This window comes from Ascidia mentula, chromosome 2 (genome assembly GCF_947561715.1).
Source record: "Ascidia mentula chromosome 2, kaAscMent1.1, whole genome shotgun sequence".
Lineage (NCBI taxonomy): Eukaryota > Metazoa > Chordata > Ascidiacea > Phlebobranchia > Ascidiidae > Ascidia > Ascidia mentula.
Genome location: NC_138567.1, coordinates 11066163 through 11092067, shown reverse-complemented (window position 1 = coordinate 11092067; position 25905 = coordinate 11066163). Strand labels below are relative to the sequence as shown.

Here is a 25905-nt window from a genome sequence, read left to right as displayed (position 1 = left end):
TGACGATTATTCAAGAACAGCGTTTTCTTAAAAAAGTTTTGCAATTTGCAGTGGCCGCAAACACGTGTTAGCATTATTCTGCGTTTCTGTGTACGAACTGAAAGTGCCCCTGCCCCCTCGGATCTTTTTCGCGTCAACTGTCAATCACCAGTAATGTGCTGCATCATTGCATTTCGAATTACAGTGCAATTTTGACACAACAGAGAAATTGCAAAACCATTCACGTCTCAAGGAAAAGGAGTCCTTAAATTCCCTCAAAATGTAAACTTTTACAATATATTTAATGCAAAATGGCATTAAATGCATCATGATAAAACGAGCTTTAAACTTGTGCTTGTTGCAACTTACGTGTAGAATTACCACACCTTATAAGGCACATTCCCCAACGCAGGCGTGCGACCGGTCCATGTGGCAGTTGTGGCCAGTCCAAATAAGTAATATTGGACATAATTTTTGGGTGTTGCACGCTTCACTTGCATGTAGCAACAGGTTCCGTACTTAATCAGCCACCAAGCTATCGCATGTTATTTTCTTGTTGACTGAAAACTGGTTTAGCATTATAGAGAGGCGTTTTCTATAACATTCGTTGTTAATCTTACACCTTGAATGTCGGTCCAAACAAATACTACCGCTGTTACACGGGTGTGTAGTGTCGCAGCTTCCTTTTTTAGACATAAAGTTTTTCGCGACACCTTTGAAATTGCAAATCCCCGGCATCACTTTGTATACGAATTTCGCTTAACGCATATTCTAGCTGTAAATTCCCGGGTTTGAATGTCAACCCAATAGGTGTTATAGAGAAATTAGCCCAACTGCACTGTTACATAACCACAATCACTATATAAAATAGACAAAATTTGCACAGTAAATGTGTATAGTCTGTAGCAAGCAGCATGCGACACAACGTAAGGTTTCAAACCATTTCAAGTTGAACAGAGGAATGTTAGGGTTTTTGGAACGCCTTAGAACTACTTAAAAGGGCACCCAACATAGTTTATACAAAAGGCGAACAATATTAACAGGTCTGCGCAACCCTTGTCGCAATATTAGTAAATTTGGCGGTTTCGCCATTCCTAAATAACAACAGCAGTTTGTATTCTCATAAAATTGCTCAGTTTGTAACTGCAGTGCAGGTATCAACAAGCAAATTCCAAAACTTTTCACTGTTCATAAATTTCGTCCTGTCCAGTGCAACCATTGCGCGAAAGATGTTGAGCGGAGAGGAAATGGGTTTGTACACGACAGGAATTATCTTCTTTTTGGAAGCGTCTACAGAAATCAAAACTTTTTGTTGCTAATCAGAAAATCAAGTATCAAACACTCAACCAAAATAACTTTTTAACCGTATGTCTGCATCTACATAGTGTAATAGTAAATTGATCACAACAACACGTTTAATTTAGTGTGAAAATTTAGTAGGGATTAAAATTTGCTATTGTTAGGATGTATTTTTGTATTTGTAATTTAATTCTGGCTTTATTACCGCTGTCAAGGTCAAGCACAGTGGATCTCAACCACGCGTAATTTGGGTCATCAAAAAGGGCATCGGAAAGCACGATGATCACCTTTCGACATCTGACAAAAATAGTTAGGGTCATTATCAGGGCCGGATTGAGGCTCTTGCTTTTACAGGGCGAGCACGTAACAATGATGACAAAAAAAGTTCCAATGCAATTGAATTTTTTTCGGGTAAAAATACAAAGCACCTCTTTTTTTCAAATCGGGCCCCGTCCTACTAAGGCCGGGTCTAGTGATAATCTACGTTCAAGGTTACGTCAGTCATATCAAATAGAATTGCAGTTCCCAGGAATCAGTTGAGACAACAACGCGACGCGAGTAACAATAACCATACGATCCGCGCCTGACCTCAAACTTGACTTTAATTTAGTTGGATATACTTACTCCTGCATTGCTGTTATGTGCTCGTCAGCAAAATAACTGCCTGGCGGTGCCGAGTCTTGAGAATTGTAGTAGGTTATACTTGCTTGCTCTAACCTTGGTTTAATCTCGCCAAGGGCAAATATTTCATCGGCCGGATTGAACAGCAAATAAACTTGGCGGGCTAAAGCTAAAAATTTTCCAATTGTTATTAACAAACCTAACTTCCGTATGAGTGCAAGTTACATATGTGCTGGTAAATGTAATAGAAAAAATAAGCACGCGACGGATTTGTTTCCTTCAAGAATCACAATGTCACACTTGATTACCCAAGCGTGTCGCATACCTCGTACTGCTTCATTTGTGGTTTCGTTAGAAGAAGAGATCAACGGGCTTTGAAGGGGGTAAGTCTCTGTAGTCAGGGGCCGGTGATTCGCTACAGTGGTGTTAAGCACTAGTCTCATTTGTTGAAGCTCATCTGAAATAATTTTGAAAACACGACTGAGCGTTAATATTGTAGTGCATTCACAGGCTCGATTTGAACATAACAAAAACGTTTTACCAATAGAAGATAACAATTGATCCGCCGCATCCTCTCTCTTTATTGTCGTCAGTGCCTTGTGAAGCTGACCTACAGTTAAATCCGGGCGACGAACAGCTAAGTCGTCTAATAGGGCGATCGTCTTTCCATTTCTTTCCATTTCCTTTTGCTAGAACAAACGCGCGAATGTCTCATAAGCTTCGCCTAGGTTTTAAATAATGACAATAACTTACCTCAATATAGGAGTAGCCGAAGCAGTCGGCCAAGGTATGCCAGTCATGTGCGATTGGCCTGTCCCCGTCAAGGTGTCTTGCCAATTCCTTCCGCACCATAGTACCAAGCAAAATGACTAACATTCGTGCATATCGGATAGCTTGGTGCGTGCATGGCTCTTCTTGTGCTGGGAGATTTGTTGAAGTATAAGTGTCCTCTCTATACGAGGCCGTTTGGAAAAAATCACTGTTATTCTTATCCATCACCGTGATCCAAAGCAATAAATTATCGGCTACAAAATGTTCCGAACCTGAACACAAGGCAGCATTATTTGCAATCATATCCTTATCACTATGATCGGCAAAAATCTCATATGCTTTGTACCCATTTCAAGCACTAATAACACTGCAGGCTTTGCTTCGTTTCTGCTTCCAGTGTTTTACTGCGGCAGTCAACTCTCTTTCCATGGATACTATCAAGGTTCACAAACACCCACATCGTGACCGACGAAAAATGTCTACCTTTGTGAAAAAGAGGAACCTCTTTTAACAATAGAATATCTTTGAACGAAATCGTGTTTGCGGAACTGCTTTTCTCGTGAGTCAATATTTAGCGTCACTGGACCGATATGCAACGAGATTATTGCATCGCAGACTTTTATTATCTCATTTTTATCGTATGTTTGATTGTTAGTAATAAATAGGATTCAGTGGCATTGTAAATTAATGTTCTGTCCAATCATATTTGTCAATGATAAAAAACAAGTATATTTGATTATAGGATTGACCAAAGCAGTTAGCCAAGATATGCCAGGTGTGTGCAATTGGCATATCCCATTAAGGTAACGCTCCAATTCTTTCTGCACTACGAAACGAGATAAATTAACCACATTCGTTGAAGTACTCGTATGGTTTCGAACCGTGACTGAGGCCATTTGAAAGATGTTAGACTTCTTGTTCATTTCTAAAAATCAGGCAATAAACTGTGGGTTATAATCTATATCGAAACTTAAAACTAGTCCCGCAACTAATTGCAATAACAACCTTTGTACCCATTCCTATAACACAATAAGATTTCTAGCTTCGTTTTACTTTTGGTTCCAGTGATTCGTTGGTGCGGTCATTGACTCTCGATTCTATTTTCGGAAACATTAGGTGTAGGTTAGACACACGCGCCTCGTGACTACAAAAAGGGGAACTTGTTTTCAAGGCCGACAAAAGGTTATTTACACCCTTGGCAAGCTTCAATTGTTCCACCCATTGCACAACATTTCACTGATGTAATTTTTTCAGTATATAGTTACCAAATCGCTATTGAGTGAAAAATACAACAGTTAAAAATTAACAAAGTTCTGGTTGCTTCTTTCAACCAATTGTAAGCTTCGAACGAAGTGGATTTTTGTGCAACTCCATTTATTCTCTGTGAATATTTAAGGGATAAATCGACAATGCAGACTTTTTTGGTTGTTAGTAATAATTTTGGTTTGGTTGTAACAGAAACTATACTCTCTTCCGGGTGTAGAGGATTGTCAGTAACCGTACATCATTCCGCTAAATATTGATTATTCGTACCTGGCGACTGGTCAAAAAAGACGATTCGTTTTTTACTCTCTCTTAAACAAGTTTTATTTCAAGCGTAGGTGTTTGATAATGAAAATCTGACAATGAAAAAAAGAAAAGTATTATATGATATACCACCGGGTTTTGGATAGTTGCTTATACTGATTCTGTTGGTCCGGACTAAAACAAACATTTGTTGACGTTAGTTACACGAACATAGAAGTCGCGATTTGCGCAAATGATGCCACAGGATATTTTTTGTAATTTTACGCTGATAATAAACTAAAATAGAGGTATTTGTTGTGTTAGATCACAATCATACTGTTGTTTGAAATCAAATGTTAGCGTTGTGTTTGATTTGAGCGCAGCATGCCAACGATGGATACCAAACCATGCTGGTATCATCAGGGACAGTAATGTACAAACCGAGCAAAGTTCATTTCTATTGTAAAGTTATGTCTAACGTGGAGTGCTTTTCTTGTTCAAAATAAAGTACTGCTTTTACACTGCATTATATAAAACTATCTCTGTTGTAACACAGCAATAAACATGGGATAAATTGTTCCCACTAACCCATGTTTTTATGCACCCATAAACTGACTCAGATTGGAAGAAAGAAAATATTCTCCGCAATTTTAGTGATGCAAAAATTAGGTAATGCAATAACATATTAAAAACATACGATATTCCCTGCATTGTGCCTAATCAATAGTCACAAAAAATCCTTGCAAATTACAAATGTTCCAATCTCAAAACTAAACCAACCCTTGCCAAATAATAAAAAAATCACTATTGGTTGAGCTTGCTTGGCCGTAGTGTTTCCACCTTGTTTGCTCCGTAAGGTTGCACCTAGTTTGGTGCCCAACGGATGACGGTGACTGTATAGTCACCACAAAGTGGAAGTCTTTGCTTGGCCGTTTGGTCAGCAAAGTCGTCTGATAGTCACACCAGCTGCACTGATGAGACCTTTTAGGTCGAAACAGTGGCCATCTGTCTGCAGCTTATACACAAATTCATATTATTGGCTCCACATTGCTTATCATATGATTATTGTGACACGGGGCCTGACGGCACTATTGGTTGAGCTTGCTTGGCCGTAGTGTTTCCACCTTGTTTGCTCCGTAAGGTTGCACCTAGTTTGGTGCCCAACGGATGACGGTGACTGTATAGTCACCACAAAGTGGAAGTCTTTGCTTGGCCGTTTGGTCAGCAAAGTCGTCTGATAGTCACACCAGCTGCACTGATGAGACCTTTTAGGTCGAAACAGTGGCCATCTGTCTGCAGCTTATACACAAATAAAAAAATCATTTACATTTTTTGTTGTACAGCTTCCTTAATGAGTTATTTTGCTTTGTATTGCAGGAAATAGTGATGTGTAAATGGAATGCTTGAAACAACCCCGGACAATAAATAGAGCTCTATTTAATATGGAGGGAAATGTTACAGCAGAAAATGATGCCATAAACAAGCATGATCGTTACTTAATTACATTACAAAAGCACAAAAAGTATCTGAAAGGTTTAAACACCAAAACCAAGGCTGAAGAAGAGCAAGAAAAGAGGGAAAAGGCATTTTCACCTTATGTTAATGGGGCTAATGCATTACAACCATGTGTGTCACCCAGGAAAAAGCCTGAAAAATTGAGGCCACACATGCAATCTCGTGTGAGCCTGACAACCAGGCAAGAAGATAGGACACAAAAAACAGTTGAATTAACTCCAAGGCCCAAATCTGCCTTTCAACTCCCCGGGTATTCACAGTCAAATCGGCAGAGAAGGTTTTGGGGACAAGGTTCTGTGCAAATAAAGGATGCTGATGGAAACACTGTTAGAGCTGCCAGAGAAAACCTCAACCACTCATATGCTGATGATTTTGAAGATTATGAAAGCTCGGACTCCGACGTAGAGGACCTGAATGTTTTAATCACAGGGGAAACAGATGAAGAGGATGAAAATATACCAGAAGAACTTTCAACCAGAAAATGCTGGAAGGATACACCTCGGATAAACAGCTCTGATATTGTATATCAGGGTTTAGTTGAAACCACAGACAGTTTAAATATCGATAACATCCCTGTACTAGGTAAAAAACATACATTTGATCAATTATGATTCAGGCTTTTGCTGTCAGATCTGGCCAACTATTTTTGCCACAATAAGTGTTTATCTCATTGTCTGCTGCTTTTTCCACAATTTTGCAGTTGTATTGGATAGAAATGTTGATAGCAATTTTGTTTGTGGCTTTTTGTTAGTGGATATTGTGTGTGATAAATGCTGATTTTATGTATGTTGTTGCAATGAAAACATACAATGTAGCATGTGTACCAACTGCACTGTTGTAAATTATCTTGAATATTAAACAGTTTCCATGGTAAGTAAATTATGTCCGAATTGATATTCTGGAATTCTGGAGAGTTTCTTAATTGAAAACATACAACATATTGCTGTGTCAGAAAGACCTAAATATTTTTAGGGAAAATCTCAAGCATTGTCAAGGGAAGAGTAGGCAAGATTTTTGTATTTTCTGGTCCGAAAACTATTTCTGAAAAAAAAACAGAAACCAAGTTTAAAAACTTTATTTGACTGGAAGCTGCAACGCACACTAGGTGTGCTCCAGTGCCAATTGTCGAGACGGACTTGTGGGTGAAAAAGTTCACTTCGGTGAAGTTACTTCACCCAACTTCACTCGGTGAAGTTACTTCACTTGAGCCGTGCTTTCGGTGCAGTGACTTCACTCGGTGCAGTGACTTCACTCGGTGCAGTGACTCACTCGGTGCAGTGACTTCACTCGGTGCAGTCACTTCACTCGGTCGGTGCAGTGACTTCACTCGGTGCAGTGACTTCACTCGGTGCAGTCACTTCACTCGGTGCAGTCACTTCACTCGGTCGGTGCAGTGACTTCTCTGAAAACTGCTTGTCCCTATAATACATGCACGTCACTTAACTGTACTCTGATTTGATTGCCTACTACTTGAACCCATATCGCTTATTTAATACAATTTCCCAAGAAGCTAACACAACAACATCAAATGCAATCAAGTTTATTTAAATTGTTTGCAAGGGATGCAACAGAAACTTTTTTGGGGGGCGTTTGGAGCACAATTCATGTGTGTCCATCTCTCGCAAAAATCACATGAAATCTATGAACACAAAACAGCATGCGTTTTGAATTATGAAAACAGACAGTGCAAACATGTCAAAAACACATATTGGAGTAACATCTATAAATTTCAAATGATTTTTTTACCCATGATAGCTTTTTCCTACGATTGCCAGGTGGAACTGTGCTGTTACAGGCAACACAGAAGTTTGATATTTCTTTGACATCTAAAACAGAATAAGAGATGTTGAAGAGAGAACTTATATGAGACATGCACATTTTCCTAAAATAGACAACTTTGCATTAAAAGTCATTTGTCAAATTTAATATCGTCATATGTTTTATACACAGCCATTAACAGGTTTGTTGACCAGAATTATTTAATAAAATATTTCCAGCATCATCGTAATTTAGAGTAGACAGCATTTCAAAAAGCAAATGACAGCATATAATGTTAAATTAATTATTACATAATGTTTAATATTAAGTTCAACCTTCAATACTACCATGTTCTATTAAAGATGTTAACATACCTTCCTGCCCTACACATACTAGGTGATATGCCTTATTAAAATGCTGTGTCATTCCATGATATTCTAAATCTTTAAAATTCTCATCACATAGCACACATATTGCAGATGATGTTAGTGTTTTCTTGTAACCATGCACGTCAGGAAAAAAATTCATTTTGATCCTATTATAAAAGAAACATAGTAAATTCACGTATGACTCACCTACGTTATTACAAGAAGGGCTCGCAGGCTACACCAGGAACTTCGAGTGAAGTAACTTCACCGGGTGTAGTGATGGGTGCAGTTACTTCACTCGGTGAAGTTGAGTGAAGTAACTTCACCGAGTGAGGTTATAAGGTGAAGTCCCTTCACCGAGTACGGTGATCGGTGAAGTTACTTCACCGGGTGAAGTGATGGGTGCAGTTGCTTCACTCGGTGAAGTTGAGTGAAGTGACTGCACCGAAGCGCACATTTTTACGCACAACCCAAAGGCTGACTTCCTCTGATTATGAGAATGATCTCAGTATTTCAAATTATGTGAATAGTTTTTTTATTTTATTCTTAACATCTGCCGTTTATCTGGACACAAGGCGGGCACTCTCTCTTGTTACATAGCGGTTGACGTGGATAAGAATGCCAAGCAAGCCAAAGCGAAATGACATAGCGGTGCGTGTGAATAGCACTAGAAAACACTACACTGCGTTACCAATCGCTACGAAACCAAAAAAAACAAGATTGAAATATATATGATGTTAACATTTGCAATCTTAAAAATGACATGAATATTTTTAATATTTTTAAAAATACGATCTTGCTTGTTATGAAATCACGTGATAAAAAATCCCCGATAGCAGTGTCTGAACGCTGAAAAGTTGTGAAAACAATAAATAATGTCAGCCTTAAAACCAGGAGTCAAGCTATAACAATGTACCAGTCCGGACAAGTTAAAAATGAGAATGTAATAGAAAATGCACGGCAAGCTAGGGAAGAGAGGGCATTGAAGCGTCGCAAAGAATGTTCTGCAATTGTCATCCAAGCGGTCTTTCGAGGTTATTTGACAAGGTTTGTTGCAAAACGCGAATTCATTCAACGTTTCTTCGCAACTAATGCCGACTTTTGCCACCAATGCATTTTTTCTCTTGCTTTTAAACATGTTCTCCGGTGCAAAAACAATCTAAGCTGATTTTTTAAAATTTTTATAACATTTGCAGGTTATCAATTAAACACAGTTGGTTTAAAGAGCTCGATGAAGTAATTGGATGGAAGGAGGAAATCCAAACAAGCATTTCAAACGATGTTAAATCAGGTATATTGCATAGTAACCAAATTATATCTGTGCCTATTTTCATTACGCTGGAGTTTTTTTTACTAATTAATGCAACAAACGCAGTGTCACCATCAGAGAAAAACATTCACAAACACTCCAGTGACAAAATTTCCAATCCCAAATATGAAGCTGCCCCCGAACAATGGAAGTTTGCTTCATTTGGTTCCAATACATTGACTGGAGCATATGGAAACCTAGCTGGCTCTTCTAACACAAAACCAGAGGATGAAAAGAAAGTAGTCAATGTGACAACACAATCTGAGAAATCTGCAGATGACACAATAAACATACATGACCAAGTTCATTCTGAGAAGCCTGTCGAGACACTAAGTAGCAAAAAGATAGCAAACTCACAGCTATACAAAATCATACAAAAGTTTTTGTTTATGTTTGATCATAAAGCGGAGAAAGAAAGATTTATGAGCTTGTGCAAATATCTGCTGCATAACGTTGAGAACGATTCATCAACAAAGGTGTGGTTTTTCAAGACTGGAATGATATGAGCAAATTGAAATATACAAAATTTCTTTGCAGAACTCCTATGTTGCACTATCTGTGCATAAACAATTAGTAAAAGTGTGGATAGTGCAAATTAAGAAGTTGTTATGGATATGCTGCAAATACATTGATTCTATGCAGGTTGTGCAGTTATTTTGCATATAACTGTTTAAACTTGTAACACACCCATGAACTACTTTTCAGGTTGCCAAAGAATCTTCCAACATTACCACTCAGCTACGAATGCTAATTACCTTTACAGATGTTAGTCATTGGAAAGCTTTAAAGGTAACTTTTTGTCAAATGAAGTACCAGTTGGAAATGCTTTCTCATCATGCAACACATTGTAATGCCAATCACCATGTTGTAGAGCTTAGTGGCCAGACCTGTGTTCAAAGCGTGCAAATAGTTTTAATATTGTTCATAAGATTATGTAATGTTGTTTTTCAGAAACAGTCCGCTTTGCATCCAGTTTTGTCTCAGTTTTGTGCAAGCATCCTTTGCGATCTTCACCAACGTGGATGTCTCTGCATATTAGCAACACTGTTGAGCAAGAACAATTTAAGTACAATCAGCACAAACTCTTTACAAGCATGCCTTACTGTGGTTGGCAGGTTTGAAATAACTTTAATCCGAATCTCAATGTGTTGCAACCTTGCTAAATGTGTTATTATATCTTCTTCAGATTAATGGCTTCCAACAAGTTTAGCAATGAAGCTGTTATTATGTTCAGTATGTCTATTCTCACTGTACCAGCATTGATTTGGCACCTGCAGTCAAAAACCTTACAAGTAAGTTTCGGTTTTATAGATTTGAAATGCAACAAGTTGCATGCTTGATTAACAATATTTCTGCAAATGCTGACTGTCATCGGTTATCTGTGTACAATGTTCCTTACATACAAAAAGTTTAAACAAATCTGTTTTGACAAATGCTGAATTTTGTTGCTGTTTGCTTGATATTTCTTCAATCAAGCTTAAAAATATATTTTCAGGGACTTTCAAAGTTCTTGGAGAATCCTGTTTTGAAGAAGCTTGTGGATTTGCTGCATGTTGAAAATGCTTGTACAAAGTACGGCATAACACCACACAATGCTAAATCCTACCATGTGACTCAAGTGCTCTGCATGTTTGCAAATTTACTGCAGTTGCTGTGCATTGAGAAAACTCTTCTGCAACACAAGGCAGTGGATGTTGTGGTGAGTTTTAGTATGTGCTGATGCATAACACAATGAAAACCTCGAAATTTTGCATATAACTGCTAAATATTTCAATGTCTGGAAAATCTGCAAAAATTTTTTTTGAGAAAACAATTTTATCCTTTTTAACATTTATTTCAATGTGATAAATTTGCTTCTGTTTTGTTCGTTAATTTTGTTTCATTTCATTTTGTGCAGATGCTGTTAAATCAACTCTTGCATTTTCTTTTGCGAAATTCATCCAGGGAAAAGTCGAGTGCATCTACTTGGCATGTTGTGTTGGGATATTTTTCAGGAAGCCGATCAGAGTAAGGAAAGGTTAAATAACTCTATATTGTAGTAGTTGACTGTAGCATTAAAGTTTTTTGAAGTTGTAATATGTAGTGAACATATATTCTGACCCTGAAGTCTGTAATATTTGGCCAATTCAGGCATTCCGACGAAATGCATTTGGTAAAGCGCCAATTGGAGCTGTTGTGGGACACTGTGTTTGTCAAAGCAGTCTTTCACGACGTATTAACGCTGAAATCGCTACACGAGGACGGGATTATGCCTACTCAAGCCGAACAGATTGCTTCCAGGCAGAAAGACAAAGGAAAATGTAAGAAACAAAATGCGAGATGTTTATATTTCGCTAAAACTAAACTAATCAAAGTTACCTTGAACCATTATCTATTACAGTGGTTTTTCAAGTTTTGAAGTAATTTGCCACAGCAGCATAGTATTTGCTGATGCTTCTGTAGCCAGTACTGCCTTTGAGTTGCCAAAATAGTTATTTATTAAATGTATATATATTACCTTGTAGTGGCCGACAAGTTCGGGTCGTTTTTAAAACGGATCGCTTCAAATCGACCCCAAAAAGTCCTACTTCCAACTGGAGGCAGAAAACTTGATTACGCCGAAGTGAAAAACACGTGTAGCACCTGTGTACTCTACAAAAGATCTTTGTCAATCTTCACGAAGCAACTGCAGCTTGAAATGCTTACAGGTATGTTTGCATCGGGGATGTCAATCAATTGACGCCAGCAGTGGCTGAGACACAAAAAGTAATTATGTTTATTTATACTTTCAAATGTCGTCATGGCTTATGGTCTGTGTTGTATCTCGTAAGACCACAAATAATACGTTGTTATTGAGACGTGAATATTTCCAAGTGGAAAAAAGAAAGTGCTTACTTAGCACAGAGCTCTGGAAAGTAGTTCTAGTTTAACTTATGTTTAACTAAAAAGCGTACCTGTAACTTAGTTTCATTAGTTTAACTAAGGAAACTTATCGACCTATCGTACATTATCGCTTTTAGGGCTGACGTTTATGGACGAAGTCCTATGTCGTCTGTGGAGGTTCATCTGTGAGATCGGAACCTCCGGGGGACTTCAACTCTTCCTCTCTTCTCTCACTCTTCCTCCGGATGCGGCGGAGCCAATTTTTGCCGTATTCACCCTTTTTTGTGACATGACCGCCCACATTCTTTCGTAAGTTTTGCATTCTCGTTTCCAAATGGTAAACGGAAATATTTTGCAACATGTAGCAATGTTTGTTTTAATGCCCAAGATCCTGTTGTTTTTCACTTCGAAAAATAAAAACAGGTAAAACTACATATTTTCTACCTATTACTTTTTCATGCTGGTTGCACTTTTACTGTCACTGTTGTGTCCAACGCTACAAAAAAGGTGCTATGGTGTCAATGTATTTTATTAGAATACTGGACGACGTAGAGTTTTATGACCAACAAGTTCCCTTTCATCTCGAGGAATTGGTGACAATTTCGGCTTTTCTCCGCCAGTTTGTCTTTAAAGTGATATGGGGGAAATTCGTCACAGGTTCGATTCAGTTTGATGTCTATCCGAGCGGGATATAGGTTTGCGTTTGGAATAACGATAACGAAACGTTTTTTCAAACTAACGATAAAAGTCATAAAAAACAGCAACCGGTTTACAACTACAGTGACATTCGCAAACGACTATAAGTTTGAAGTTTTCCACGTAATATTAGCGTATGTCGATTTCTGCTGTATCGCACGTGAGACATGTAAAGCCTGGCTTACCTCTGAACTTCTTCTATATTTTGTTGCCTGCAGACTCACAGAGTCCCATGTTTCCTGTGTTCGACTCCGCGTACACTCTACTCATGATGCTTTACGACCGGGACGCCCGACGATCCTTCACACCGAACGACCATTGGTTGTGCAAGTATGTACACGTGGTCATGGTTCTGGTTTATTGTCGAGTAAAATTATAAAGAAAGAACGTAAATAGGGGTTAGGAATACAACGCGCGAATGAATTGATATCTGCGAAGTAAACTGGAAAACGGGGTGGGTTCAAAGTCGTCGAAATAACATAATTTGAGATATCTATACACTATAAATTGTTTGACTTGTGTAAATGGGAATCGCGTATTCATAAATACAAGCAGATCTATTGTGTGCAAATAAAAGTAGTAAAAATTATTCAATTTATTTCTTCCCTTTATCATATAATTTGCCCTAACGTAGACATACTTGGTATATATGACTGAGTCGAATAAAGTGTTTATGCGAATGCTAAAATTTATATCGTATCAATAGCTTGAGGGGTAATATTTAATTTTTAACTTCAGGTGTACATGTGACGCATGTAGTGATGCTGTTTCCTTTTTCGTAGGGATGTAAAACCAAGCGCGGTAAGGAACGAAGTGGAGAAGGGGGTTCCCCGCGCGAAGCTCATCATTGAAAAAATGCCATTCATAATTCCGCACAAGGATCGTGTGATCCTCTTCAACAGCCTCGTTGCCGCCGACAAGAATTCCCTCGGTTCGTTGAACTTGTTTCGTCCCCATAACATTTATTTCTACTTAATTATTGCTATTGGTTTCCTTGACCTGATAATCGGAAGAAAAACGTATAATGCACGTGCGGAAGTTTCTAAATGTTGTTTAAAGTACATGTGATATTGTGGATAGTATTTGTGTACTAAGTTGATCGCATTTACAAGATGAACACTTTAATTGCGAAAAAGATTTCCTTGGCTGAGGGCTAGAAGCTAAAGAAAGTGAACCAAACGTTCATGTTCCGAATTCCAAATCAAACGCATTTTTGAGTATTGCTATTGAGAAAACAAATAAAAACGACGATCTTTGATCAATCAAATAAACTAATCTTTACAAAGTTAATTTTGTGCAGGAATTTCCTCGGGCAGCGACTCTTCGTATCATATCAGAGTTAGGAGGAGTCGTTTGGTCGAAGATGGGTTCGATCAACTCTGCAATATCCCTTCCAACACTTTAAAGGTTTGACATATTAACATTTCAACGCAATTTAAGACAATTTCTGCAATAACCTCGGAATATTGGTAATTATTTTACAATGTTATTGATTTAATGTTCAGTTCGATTTACGTTACTTTTAACTTCAGAAAACAATTCGCCTTTGTCGAACAACATATTTAAACTTGTCTGACGTTTGCAGGGAGTGATAAGAGTAAAGTTTTTCAATGATCTGGGATTAGGTGAAGCCGGAATTGACCAGGACGGTGTATTCAAAGAATTTCTGGAGGAAATCATCAAAAAAGTTTTCAATCCTGACATGAATTTGTTCAAGGTAAAAATCTTCCTTGAAAGGCAAACTTTCACTTCTCGTAAGATTTAAATGTGAAAATTTACGCGCTTAAAATGAAGCCGACAGATTTGAACCTCTGAAATACATGGTTCCAAAGAAATAACCAAATAACACGCGTCAAATCACTCTATTTAAAGGTAACTGGTGGCGGCGAAAGCAAGCTTTATCCATCCCCGTTATCCCACATGCAAGACAACGATCTCAACTTATTTTCCTTCATCGGACGAATGCTGGGCAAAGCGGTATACGAAGGAATCGTGCTCGACATTCCCTTCGCCAACTTCTTTCTCCGGAACCTGCTCAGTCAGCACCATAACATGCTTTACAGGTGAGATAACACGAGGTTTAAGAAAAAGCGGTTTGTAAGGTTAAAGCAAACTTTATATGGTTGCCTTGCACGTTGTCTAATACACGGCCAGTGATGATAAAAAGTTGAGCATAGAACATATATCGATTTTATTTTCGTGGCAGTGATACAGGGCTTGAAATGTGTTTTATGTCCTACACTGGATATAATGAGAAACGTCACATCAGAAAAAAACGAGTTTATCCATTTTAGTAAATCATCCATTAAAATTACTGCCGTGTAAAATCTCTGCACCCGTTTTTACGCTTTTTCATATATTGTTTAACAAAATACCTCATGAGTTTCGCGCCAATGTAGTTGAAAAAACTGGCAAAGCATTTTCGTCAATCAACGCTGTGCTTACAACACAATCCTTATATATTTCCTGTAGCCCTATTGACGAGTTGCCTTCCCTCGATGTCGAGTTCTACAACAACTTAACTTGGATCAAGCGGTACGAGGGTGACATCGCTGATCTTGGACTGACCTTCACGTACGAGGAGGACATCATGGGGAAGGTGGAGTCACATGACCTCGTGCCTGGGGGTTCGGCAATCTCCGTCACCAATGAAAACAGGTTTGGTGCAGATTTGTTGAATGAAAATTGTCCATGACGTAATATAGGTGTGATGACATCCACTTATGTAATGTGTGTAAGAAATTACTGCAAAATAGTTGTACTAAATGTCAATTAGGTGGTTTCAAAAGCTAAACCGTCGTTTAAATGGCGTGCCGTTTGAAACAACAGAGTTTTATAAACCGTTTTTTATTCTGTCAGACTTATGTAGTGGTTTTGCAAATGTGCTCTTGACCATTTTTAATCTTAACTTTTCGCCCAATCACCTAAAGAAGTTTGTGAAATTGTTGCCCTGTAGTTATAATTATTCCACCTGGCGGTTGTTCACAGGATTATGTACATCCACACGTTGGCGCACTACCGCATGCACACCCAGATTCAACAGCAGACCCGCGCATTCGTGGCCGGCTTCAGGTCGGTGATTTCCCCGCAGTGGACAGCCATGTTCTCAGCACCTGAATTACAACGACTTATATCTGGGGACAATGTAGATATGGACCTCGGTGACCTCAAGTGAGTAATATTGTGAAGGTTGCGTAACCTACAGTGCTACTCAATCTTGTAGTAACCATCTATCGGCTTGTGTTTATTTTTCACTTTATGCGTAGAATTTGACGACGCCTGTGTTGCACAGTTGCCTGTAATGTTTGTCCATTGCCAGTGGGGCAAAATGTAAGGCAGTGTGTGGGGGAAATTTGATGAATTTAAAGGTCTAGGGTCTTTGTTTGACGAAGACCAGTTTTTTTCATGGTTTTGCTTCTGAAATCGGCATGGGGTTGTCTCGTATTTTTAATATTTAACGTATCTACATAAATGCACAAAACCCTCCCAATCCCCCGGTTACATGAACTGTGTGTGTGTCTGTGTTTCAGAAAAAATGTCGTTTACTATGGTGGATTTCACTCCCGTCATCGTGTGGTCAAATGGCTGTGGGACATTCTCGAACGCGATTACACTGCCTTGCAACGTTCGGCGTTCTTGAAATTTGTCACTTCTTGCTCCAGACCTCCCCTGCTTGGTTTTCAGCAACTTCAACCTCAATTCACGATCAGGTACTTTCACTAGAATTGGACGTTTTGGTGCAGACTTTTTCTGAGAAATCTGAAAAGTCATTAAACCCAGTCTGATGGCTGGATACTGTAGATGGCCACGTGATAAAACGTTTGTTACCGTGACTGTTTCGCGCCAACCAATAACTAAACAACTTTGATAATGACTGCCTTCATTTTCCCTACAGAATAATATATTTGGCAATGAAAAACTTCGCTTACTAATGTTCTTGGACATTGTAAAGGTCCGCGTATATGCGTTATGGACCTGAGTACGTTGTAATATTTACGTATGCCATCCAACTTTTAACCTTATTTTCCAACATGTTTAAGGACATCGCCCCCTAAAAAACGCACGTGATAGATAGAAACAAATATGGCACACATAATACTTTGAGTTGCCTACCCCTAATCCACAGTGTAAGATCTGTGTCAAATACTTCACTACGAACTTAACATTAACAAGACCACCAAACAAATGCAGGTGTGTTGAAGTGCCGGACGACGAAGACCCAGGAGACACAGTAGCAAATGTGCTGCGCGGTTTTCTGCGTCTGTCAGCGACCAAAGGCGGAACCTCGAGGTCACAGAAATACCCGCACAGACTTCCGACCGCTTCCACGTGTTTTAACTTGCTTAAACTTCCCAACTACCCCAACAAAGACGTGCTTCGCGAAAAACTCACTCAAGCCATCGCCAACAATACCGGTTTTGAACTTTCCTGAACCGCGCTGTTTTTATTTATTTCACTCTCTGAAGACTTACCTTCTTGCTTCTGAACTTATTTCCTCGTATTTTTTGCCAAAGGTGAAGATGATATTCGCTTGGTTATTTCTATTCTGCATGTGATGACAATGCATGGGAACTTGTACTCTTGCTCCAGTAAAAGAAAAACGCTTTTACAATGTAACCTTTTTCAATAGCAACCAATTCTCGTAAAGTATGTTCTGTTTGATTACCAACGTGTTCCAGCAGCGAATGCATGGCAAAAATTTTCTGGTCTACTATTAATTTTTACCGATCAATTACTCCTATTCTATTTTAGACCGATAAAGGATTTTAATGTCGAAGAATTGCCCGAACTTTGCGTTACCGATAGCAAAACTAAGACTGCGAGCATAACCATGAGAGTGTTGTATGAAATACTGTATATTATTCCTTCCCCCTTTGTATGCCTAACGTGTTGTGTGAATGTTGCCATACATGTGATATCTTTTCGGCTGTCGGCGATGTATTGTGTTTTAAATCTATATTTTACAAACATTGTTTATTATTGTGCGACCAGTTACCTCACGGTCGTACAGTTGCGTGTTGAAAGAAGCTGAAGGTACAATATATAAACATGTCAGTGCAAGACACTTTTAGTCCCATGTTGTTGACAGAAAAACTCTGTACTGACTCTCGCGGTGACAAGGCTGATGTTGAAAATGTGAAACGTGCGATTTTTCTTTATTAAATAATAAATATTCGATTTTTTCTTGCTTTGCAAAAGCGATTACAGGATGCAACCATTTCATCAGGTGTGGTGAAGCGTGACCGTCAAGCGTCACGTGATTCCTCTGCTTTGTTGGACAACAAGGCAGGCAAAGTTTGTGTGTAGAACGCAACTTCGCGCAGACCAAGATTGGAACCTGGTTTTGCTGGAGTTTGCAGAACAATGTGAGGACGTTCTCCACTCACACCATACCGTGGCCACTCTAATTCCACTTTTTCCGGTTTGTTGGGGTCACTAAAAACGCCCAAAATAGTCCTACATTATTAAACTTAAAAAGTAATTTATACACTTGTATTAATAATGAATGAATCCCTTCTTATATTGGCAGTAGTGATATACACCCCAAAGCTTACGTTATGTCTTGTGGTAAACCGAGAACGCGCCTAGTCCATCTTTTAAAAAAACAAGGCATGTGACACGTAATTAGACCAAAAAGGTTGTCCCGCTCAACAATTGAGACGAAATTCACCTGGATTTCGCAAAGTTGACCAAGTAACGCATCACGTGACGACTCAGCTCTTTTTCGTCATCCGTGAACTTTGCACCTCCTGTAAGCTCCCCTTCAGTGAAGGGAAGTCCCCAAACAAACAGCAAATCATCCGCGTGGTCGCATTTGCAGAAACTGGCTTTGTTTTTTATTCCCGGCCCGTTCACTGTCGAATGGTTGAATTCGGGAACTTGGGTCATTTGGAAGAGATAGGTGGGATTTCCCAGAGCTAATGAAAAAAACATTGTAAAGATGCGTAGTTCGTGTGACAATTGAACATAAAAGTCGTAAGTTGTATTTTTATGCACTAGAAACCGAACATAAAATCCCAGAGTAGCACAACGAACCAGATTTTTTTCATTAGTATTTTTGCTTTTTCGGCTTGGGCCTATTTTTAAAAGTGTAAGGTACTAAAGTGTGGTTTTCAGAAAAAGTACGTCATCAGCGACATCAAACGTAAAAAAACGTATGCTTGTCCTGTTTCTGTTTAACCTACCGACGTGCGCAGATGCTGTGAGAATCGTGGGTACAATGAACACCGTGTCACCAAGCAATTGAGCGTGAAGCCAGCTGTATTTTAAAGGGCTGTCACCTTCGAATCTATCAGAGTAAAACTCCTTCACTGCTTTGAGGCCAGTCTTGTAACCTTTCCCCTGAGCATAAAATTTGAGTTGAACGAAATAGTAAACTCCAAAGCTCGAAACTGTTAAGTATAAGATTATCTTTGTGATGTCATAACAGAATATATATTTCAATAGTAAATAAGTTAACAATGCCCATATTAATAATTGAAGAGCGTTCGCGTTGGTTTGTTTATGTTGTATCAGGTTAGCTCGAGTTTTTATTACAATGTATCACGTTTCACTCACTGGATGGATCATTGCAAACAAAATGGCAAAGGTTGCGTCAAACTCTTCCTCGGATATACCCGCAAAATAGTTCTTGTACTGCCTGAAGGACAGTAAGGAGCCACCCTCGTCGTTGGTGCAACCAATCAGCAACGGCACCGAGTGCACGTGACCTCCCTGCACCAGCATCTGCGGCGAGTCTTTGATCACGTGACCGTCGACGGTTGGCGCGAAAAGAGTAAGATCCTGAGTAACGCATAGACAATAACCGTTCGGTGCTTTAATTGGACTTTTCGGATTTTGATTGCTTACTGTTAACGCCATTTGTGCTTCCATGATTTTTTGGGCCGGGAGCGATTGCAAAGTTTCCAGTATTGTTTGTTCCTCCTCTTGTTTCCACTCGATGGCAAGCAATTTGAGGAAGCTATCACGGATGCGACTTAAATCTTCAGCGAACATAACTAAATATATGGTTTAAATTTTTCCACTGACACAAGTAATGTCGGTCTTTCGCCGGTAAATAAAAACGTCTTCTACGAAACTAAATTTTAGCACACTAATTTTTAAAAAGTTGATCACTAAAATGATTAAATATTGTTGAGGGAAGATAAGCAAGTAACCATAATACCACTGTTGGTAATCACATATACCACCAAAACAAATGCCCCATTTAAAATAAAAGAAACAAGTTTTTACGTGGAGCAACGACGCAGCCGCTCAGTAAAATAGCTTTGTGGAAAAGGCCGGCTGATAACTGAGTGAGCATGAGCAAGTTGACGACGCCGGATCCAGAACTTTCTCCGAATATAGTGACATTGTCAGGATCTCCACCGAATGCTGCTACATTGTCTTGCACCCACCTGAGAGTTAAGAAGAAAACCTGATCGGAATTTATGGCCAGAATATTGTGGGTTCAAATCCATGTGGTCAAAAAAGAATGTAATGTGTTTGGGTTCGTATAGCATTGGTCTAGAACAAAACCTGATATTGCCCAAGATAACGTTGATTCTAATCATACAAAATAAAGGTGCACAGTGAACCAAAATAGCTTTTACATGCGAGGCATCAGAATGTTTGTTTTAAGGTCACAAAAATCGATACCTAATCTGTTTCGTGTAAATTTATTCTCATTCCGCCGAATTACACACTATTAGCGGTTCATATACGATTTGTTTAAAACCCAAACAGAAAGTACATACATCTGTACCAAGTGCAATAGATACAATTCGTATCCATTCACGTGCTTTCAAAAAGTCTACTTACTTGAGCGACAGAATTACGTCAAGAAGGGCCATATTTCCTGGGCACACAGAGCCTTTGCCGAGGGAAAGAAACCCAAAAGCGTTGACGCGATGGTTGGGAACAACAACTACCGCATTGTTCATGCCGGAAAGTGCTGTCCCGTCTACACGCCCACCGTAATGCCGTTGAAACGCGCCACCACTAAACCAGACCATTACCTAAAATAAAACAGTGCATTGATATTTTATTGCTGCTGTTTAATACGTAGTGTAAAGGGAATTGATGTATAGTGGCGCCCTGAGTATTCATTGCCACCAATCGTATGCAGCATTTACGTTTTCGCATGCAAAAATCCACACAGCTGTGAGAAAAGAATTTGTCAGTGTGAAAACCGTTTCAAATTTAATTGATGCAAACAAATATATCCTACCGGAAGCTTTGCTTTCTTGTTACATTCCGGAGTGAAGACGTTTAATTTTAAGCAATCCTCGCTGGCTTTTGTGTAGTCGAACCCAAAAGGATTCTTGTGAGGAATGAAAGAGTCGTATATTTCCGCCACACCGACATCCTGTGGGCAAGGTTGGTACGTGTTTGTCGCTTGAAATACCCCCTCCCAAGAACCCGACCTGAAAAAAAATGTCCCAATGTATAATGTGTGTTGTCGTAGTTGTCAGACAACAACAAGGGAAGGAAATTAGAATTACTTACATTAACATGCACTAGACTTGAATCAATACTTTTGTACAACTAATGTAACTGTGCGTGGGCTAGAATTAAGTATAGGAAACATTAAAGATTTGAAAAGATTACACTGGGCTACAAAGTGAACTATTTATCGACTAGTAATTGTACCAGTTTGCTTATGGCTCAGCAAATATTTGCCGAAGTTTCGATTAGTTCGCGTTCACCTTTCTGGGGGCATAAATCGAAGTTTGCCAACTGGAGATTTTCCGTAACGTATTCCCAAAAAATGGTAAACTGGCTTTGCTGACGGATCTGTTGCCTTGGAAATCCTGCCCTGAACTGCACCTTCCTTGGTCACAACTATCGGACATTCCATGCTTCAAAATTTCACACAACCGCTTTGTAAGAAGGCGAATATGCTTTCAATCTATTCCAGTGTAACTGTAATGATCGCAACTTTCTTAAAAAAAACGCATTACCAATATTATAATCCCACGTCGATCGATGGCGATTAGTGTTTTTTCTGTGGTAATCGATTTCGATTGTTGGAAGCAAAGTTCTGCGGTTGATTAACTTCGTTAAATGTGATTAGACACGTCCGTTGCTTTGCTTTGAAACTACCTGTTATTCTTGCAATTAAGTTTACTGCTCAGCACTTTCCAGATACCTGTAACAGCTTTAATGTCTAACCAGGCAATTGCACGCTGACACAGCAGTAAGCTGAGTACTGACACAGTTGTATTTCGCCGGGTTGTTTGCTTGCCAAAAGTCAATAACTAAAGGTCGGCTGCCGTTTCTGCAATGATTGCATATTTACATTGCTCGCAAAGTTATACGCTTTGTCGAAATTACCTTCTCAGTTGTTGTACGCAAAACGTATTGAAAGAATGATTTGAAACAAACATAGTACCCCGTAAAAGCGCCGTGAAGGCAAAAGGCGGAACAAGAATTTCTATGGTCGATTACCATCCAAAACACACTATGGCGCAATAATAGCAAGTTTGGTCGATGGACTTCAGATAGCCGCGTATAGACTAGACAAGGCAGGCTAGTGACAAACAAAAATCATTCTCAAGACAACTCTTTCTTTCTTCCACAGCAACTTTTTTAGTATCATGTTCTAGAGGTGTTGATTGCCCAATTCGCCGCTCGTGAATAAACCTCTGCTAAAGAAAAAATAACTGTGGATCCGTACAAGAATATCTTACACCACTAAATGCAATTGGTTAAATTCTATGGGACTAAGGAAAAGGCTTCACGACTAAGGAAAATTTTCAAATTGTCGTGCACCCCTCGAAGCGCTTCGTGGACCGGAATTTACTTCAAACCACTGTTGAAAGATCCTTCAACTTATTTGTCCTTTCAATTTACTCGGTGTACTTATTACACACTGCAACAGACATGACTTCACAAATAATGAATTCAGTTGAAACTTTGATTTTTATTTGCATGATCAGTATGTAAGTTTAATTGATAAGGGAAAACATGTATTAAAAAAACAAACACAACGGATGGAAACTAACGCTACATGGTAGACACAGTTTTTCTGATAGAAGCGATTAAACAAAGTGCACTGATCGCAATAAGGCACAATAACACAAAAGCAAGCACATAATTCATGCATAGTTCGTGATTGCAAACAAGCGTACACCTTCAATTAAATGCGAAACAATTAACAAAAAAATATGAAAACGTATTCCGCTACAACTTGGGAAATTGTTGGGTGTACATTCTCAGATTGTCGATGCCGAACTTTGACCCCTCGCCTAAAGGACATGACAACTCTAGGTGGCGCCTCTGAGTGGTGTCGTACTTGGGCCAGTGACGCTCCACCGGTTGGCCAACATTGGGATCTCTGTGGAAACAACATATGTAAGGTAAACGACAAGACAAGTTTGCACTTGACCAAAAGGCTTTTGCAAATTATACAAACCATGCATTAAACGTTAAACAAACACTCACCCGTTTTTAGCGAAGTTAGTAAAGTATCTCATCATTTGCGCGCTCAACTGCTTTTCGTCCTCAGAAAACTTGAATCCATCTTTCATTCGCTCCGACAAAAAGGGGGCACCGAACGTAAACGCCACGTCATCGGAATGGTCGGCACGGATGTAATCGGGCTTGTGGGCAGATTTCGGCCCGAAATTCGTGTCGTGGTTGAATCGAGGGGCGTGAGTCATGTAATAGAAATAGGTAGGAGCGCCTGAATCTGTAAAGTTGTCGAAATGTTCAGTAACAGTACCAGCAAGAAATGGTTTAGGTGTAACATAAACAAGGCATACTTCTCTTTGTACACTATTTTTCAGAACAGACGATTTTGGTTTAGGCAAGGGCACAGTATCCATTTTACTCTTACATTCTAAATTCATGCTTGCTTTGTTCAATAAATAAAAATGTAAAACTGGTTACACACTGCAAAGTTTGGAGACCACTACAATAAAAAAACCACAATCTAAGTCAAAACACATAAATGTTGTTTCACACCATTCTAAAATTGTTTAATGTCTAGAAATAGACTAAAACATTATTCAACATTTAGATTATTGTGGAGCACTTGTGCAACGCAATTTTGTAACCTGCGTGCCTTCCAGCCACATCCACAATGTGGGTGAAAAAGATACAGTCGGCCAAAATATTTCCGACCACTTTTGAATATCGAAGTTTGTCATTTCCATCTTTCATGTATTTCTTTGTCAGAATGGGAAGAATTTTGTTGGCATCCAACGACTGCAGGAGCAGAAACAAATGATAAAACCCAATTGCAACTTGTGTATATGTTTTTCCTCGGTAACGTTTGTAAAAGATAACATGCTTACAACACACATTTTTGATTGCCTTAAATCTTGAAATAACAGCCAAAAACGGAACATTTATTTGATGCATTCACAAATTTCTGTGAGCTATAAAGTATTTGCAAACCACATAGTTTTTACCTTATCATACCACTTCAGCAATGATGAAGCAACAAAGTAGAATTCTTCCTCAGAAAGGCCGACTTTATATCCAGGGGTAAGAAGTTGCATTGTCCAACTTCCTTCATCACTGTTACATCCCAACATGTAAGGGATTTTAGAGCTGTTGGCCAACAGTTTTTCGGGGGTGTCAGGAAAAAAGTGTAAGTCCAAAGTCGGGAGCCAAGTATAACGAGCCTGCAAAGTAATAATGCATGAATACTTACAACATAAAACAACTCAACGCTCGCAAAATACAACTCACAACAAAGTGATATTAATATGTTCACAGCAACCACATTTCTTCATGCCAGAAAGTAGTAAAATATTATGTCAAGAAAACACTGCACAAAATGTTTCTTACTTGTTGCAAAAGTTGATTTGCTTTGAGAATTTGTTCAGCAGAAATTGACTGGAGTTTTTCCAAAATTATTTCTTTGTTTTTATCATGGATGCCTAAAATCCTGAGAAATTCATTTGTTGCCCTTGTTTGGTCTTTCATAAACATTTCTGCCAACAGAAAGATTGTTAATTCAGTGAGCATTTACTATTTCATGATTTGACTTACTAGTACAAGTGGCTACTCCACTGTTGCTAATGGCTTTGTTAAAAAGGCCTTTGGATAAAGGAGAAATCATGTGCATATTTGCAGAAATGCCACCAGCACTTTCCCCAAATATAGTAATATTATTTTTGTCTCCACCAAAGTGCTCAATGTTCTCATTAACCCACCTAAAAGCATTAACTCATGTCCATGTTTCCAACCAGTTAAAACTGTTTACAATGACATATCCACCTACCTCATTGCCTGCAGTTGGTCAAGCAAGCCCATGTTTCCTTTGCATTTATAATCCAGTCCCAAAGACATAAATCCAAACACATTCACTCTGTAGTTTGGTACCACAACTATAACCTGGTTCATTCCAGCCAAAGCTGTTCCATCAAAAAAGAAATTTGGCCCAATCTGAAGAGCTCCCCCATAAAACCAAATCATGACCTGATCAAAAAACAACAGATTGAACAGGAAGCAAACACTGTAATGTGAACAAAAAAACATTCATTGTGAAACAACCAGACTCACTGGCAATTTGGCACTTGTTTCCACTTCCGGAACAAACACATTTAGATACAGACAATCTTCATCAATTGAATGCTTGCTAAAACTGGATTTAAATGGCAAATAGTCTAAAGCCTGTTCCCAAGTTTCAACATTTTGCATTGGAATCTGCCTTTGAACTTTTTTGGCTAAAACACCACTCCAAGGCAATGCTCTGAAAGACACAATTAAAATACAGCAAAACTAAAACATTTTTGTGAAGGTACAATGTTTGACCAATACCTACTCATTGAAAATGCATAATATAGTAAGAAATAAAACAGATACTAACTTTTTTGGCGGAAGAAACCTAAGTTTCCCAACTGGTGGCTGTGCAAATGGTATTCCTATGTAATTCAGGACAGGTTTTGCCGCTCGATCATTTGCTCTTGAGACAACGCAACACTTCACTTTTCCATAGTTAGGCAAATGCACAACCTTGTGCATTTTGCGAAATGATAATAGTCACACTATTGTTGGTTTAACTAAACAAAAAGTGTAGGTGGATAAGTGCAAACCAAATAGGTTTGCATGGCTTGTTCAAAAAAGAAAGGTGACAAACATTTTTACATGGTTTTCAGACACCAAAATATGCATCATGTTAATTTATAACTGAATACAACATAAAACTAATGCAACACAATTTTAAAAGGTGCTTGCATACAACAAAAACAAATGCTGTTACAATTTGACTTGTTAATAATAAAGCGT

The 25905-nt window shown here is 38.8% G+C and overlaps 5 protein-coding genes across 5 annotated transcripts; 2 read left to right on the top strand and 3 right to left on the bottom strand.

Moving 5' to 3' along the window:
• Positions 1–838: 838 nt before the first annotated feature.
• On the bottom strand, positions 839–2963 carry LOC145889642 (myeloid differentiation primary response protein MyD88-like). Its single transcript, XM_082980634.1, has 6 exons — positions 2653–2963; positions 2441–2588; positions 2225–2356; positions 1903–2068; positions 1484–1575; positions 839–1269 (listed from the first exon to the last, which is right to left on the bottom strand). Exons 1-6 carry the CDS (start codon positions 2893–2895, stop codon positions 1112–1114), a joined length of 939 nt encoding a protein of 312 aa, XP_082836760.1. The 5' UTR covers positions 2896–2963; the 3' UTR covers positions 839–1111.
• Positions 2964–5559: 2596 nt separating this feature from the next.
• Positions 5560–6426, top strand: LOC145889700 (uncharacterized). The gene has a single exon (XM_082980702.1). It carries the CDS (start codon positions 5571–5573, stop codon positions 6300–6302), a length of 732 nt encoding a protein of 243 aa, XP_082836828.1. The 5' UTR covers positions 5560–5570; the 3' UTR covers positions 6303–6426.
• Positions 6427–7215: 789 nt separating this feature from the next.
• LOC145890098 (uncharacterized) lies at positions 7216–8274 on the bottom strand. The gene is made up of 4 exons (XM_082981135.1): positions 8144–8274; positions 7824–7984; positions 7438–7517; positions 7216–7330 (listed from the first exon to the last, which is right to left on the bottom strand). The coding sequence occupies exons 1-4, from the start codon at positions 8272–8274 to the stop codon at positions 7232–7234; spliced, it is 471 nt and encodes a 156-aa protein (XP_082837261.1). The 3' UTR covers positions 7216–7231.
• A 396-nt stretch (positions 8275–8670) lies between these two features.
• LOC145890473 (ubiquitin-protein ligase E3B-like) lies at positions 8671–17687 on the top strand. Its single transcript, XM_082981552.1, has 22 exons — positions 8671–8864; positions 9014–9108; positions 9193–9602; positions 9664–9768; positions 9832–9915; positions 10078–10241; positions 10313–10418; positions 10622–10825; positions 11024–11133; positions 11257–11426; positions 11631–11813; positions 12126–12297; positions 12524–12645; positions 12903–13014; positions 13467–13615; positions 13985–14091; positions 14270–14401; positions 14557–14747; positions 15157–15342; positions 15673–15855; positions 16215–16394; positions 16876–17687. Exons 1-22 carry the CDS (start codon positions 8728–8730, stop codon positions 17114–17116), a joined length of 3543 nt encoding a protein of 1180 aa, XP_082837678.1. The 5' UTR covers positions 8671–8727; the 3' UTR covers positions 17117–17687.
• A 137-nt stretch (positions 17688–17824) lies between these two features.
• Positions 17825–25902, bottom strand: LOC145890097 (uncharacterized). The gene is made up of 18 exons (XM_082981134.1): positions 25487–25902; positions 25180–25369; positions 24899–25095; positions 24667–24830; positions 24463–24608; positions 24081–24296; positions 23724–23874; positions 23110–23356; positions 22856–23002; positions 21372–21524; positions 20894–21089; positions 20485–20681; positions 19918–20081; positions 19534–19682; positions 19243–19467; positions 18870–19026; positions 18356–18602; positions 17825–18120 (listed from the first exon to the last, which is right to left on the bottom strand). Exons 1-18 carry the CDS (start codon positions 25639–25641, stop codon positions 17931–17933), a joined length of 3291 nt encoding a protein of 1096 aa, XP_082837260.1. The 5' UTR covers positions 25642–25902; the 3' UTR covers positions 17825–17930.
• Between the last annotated feature and the right edge of the window lie 3 nt (positions 25903–25905).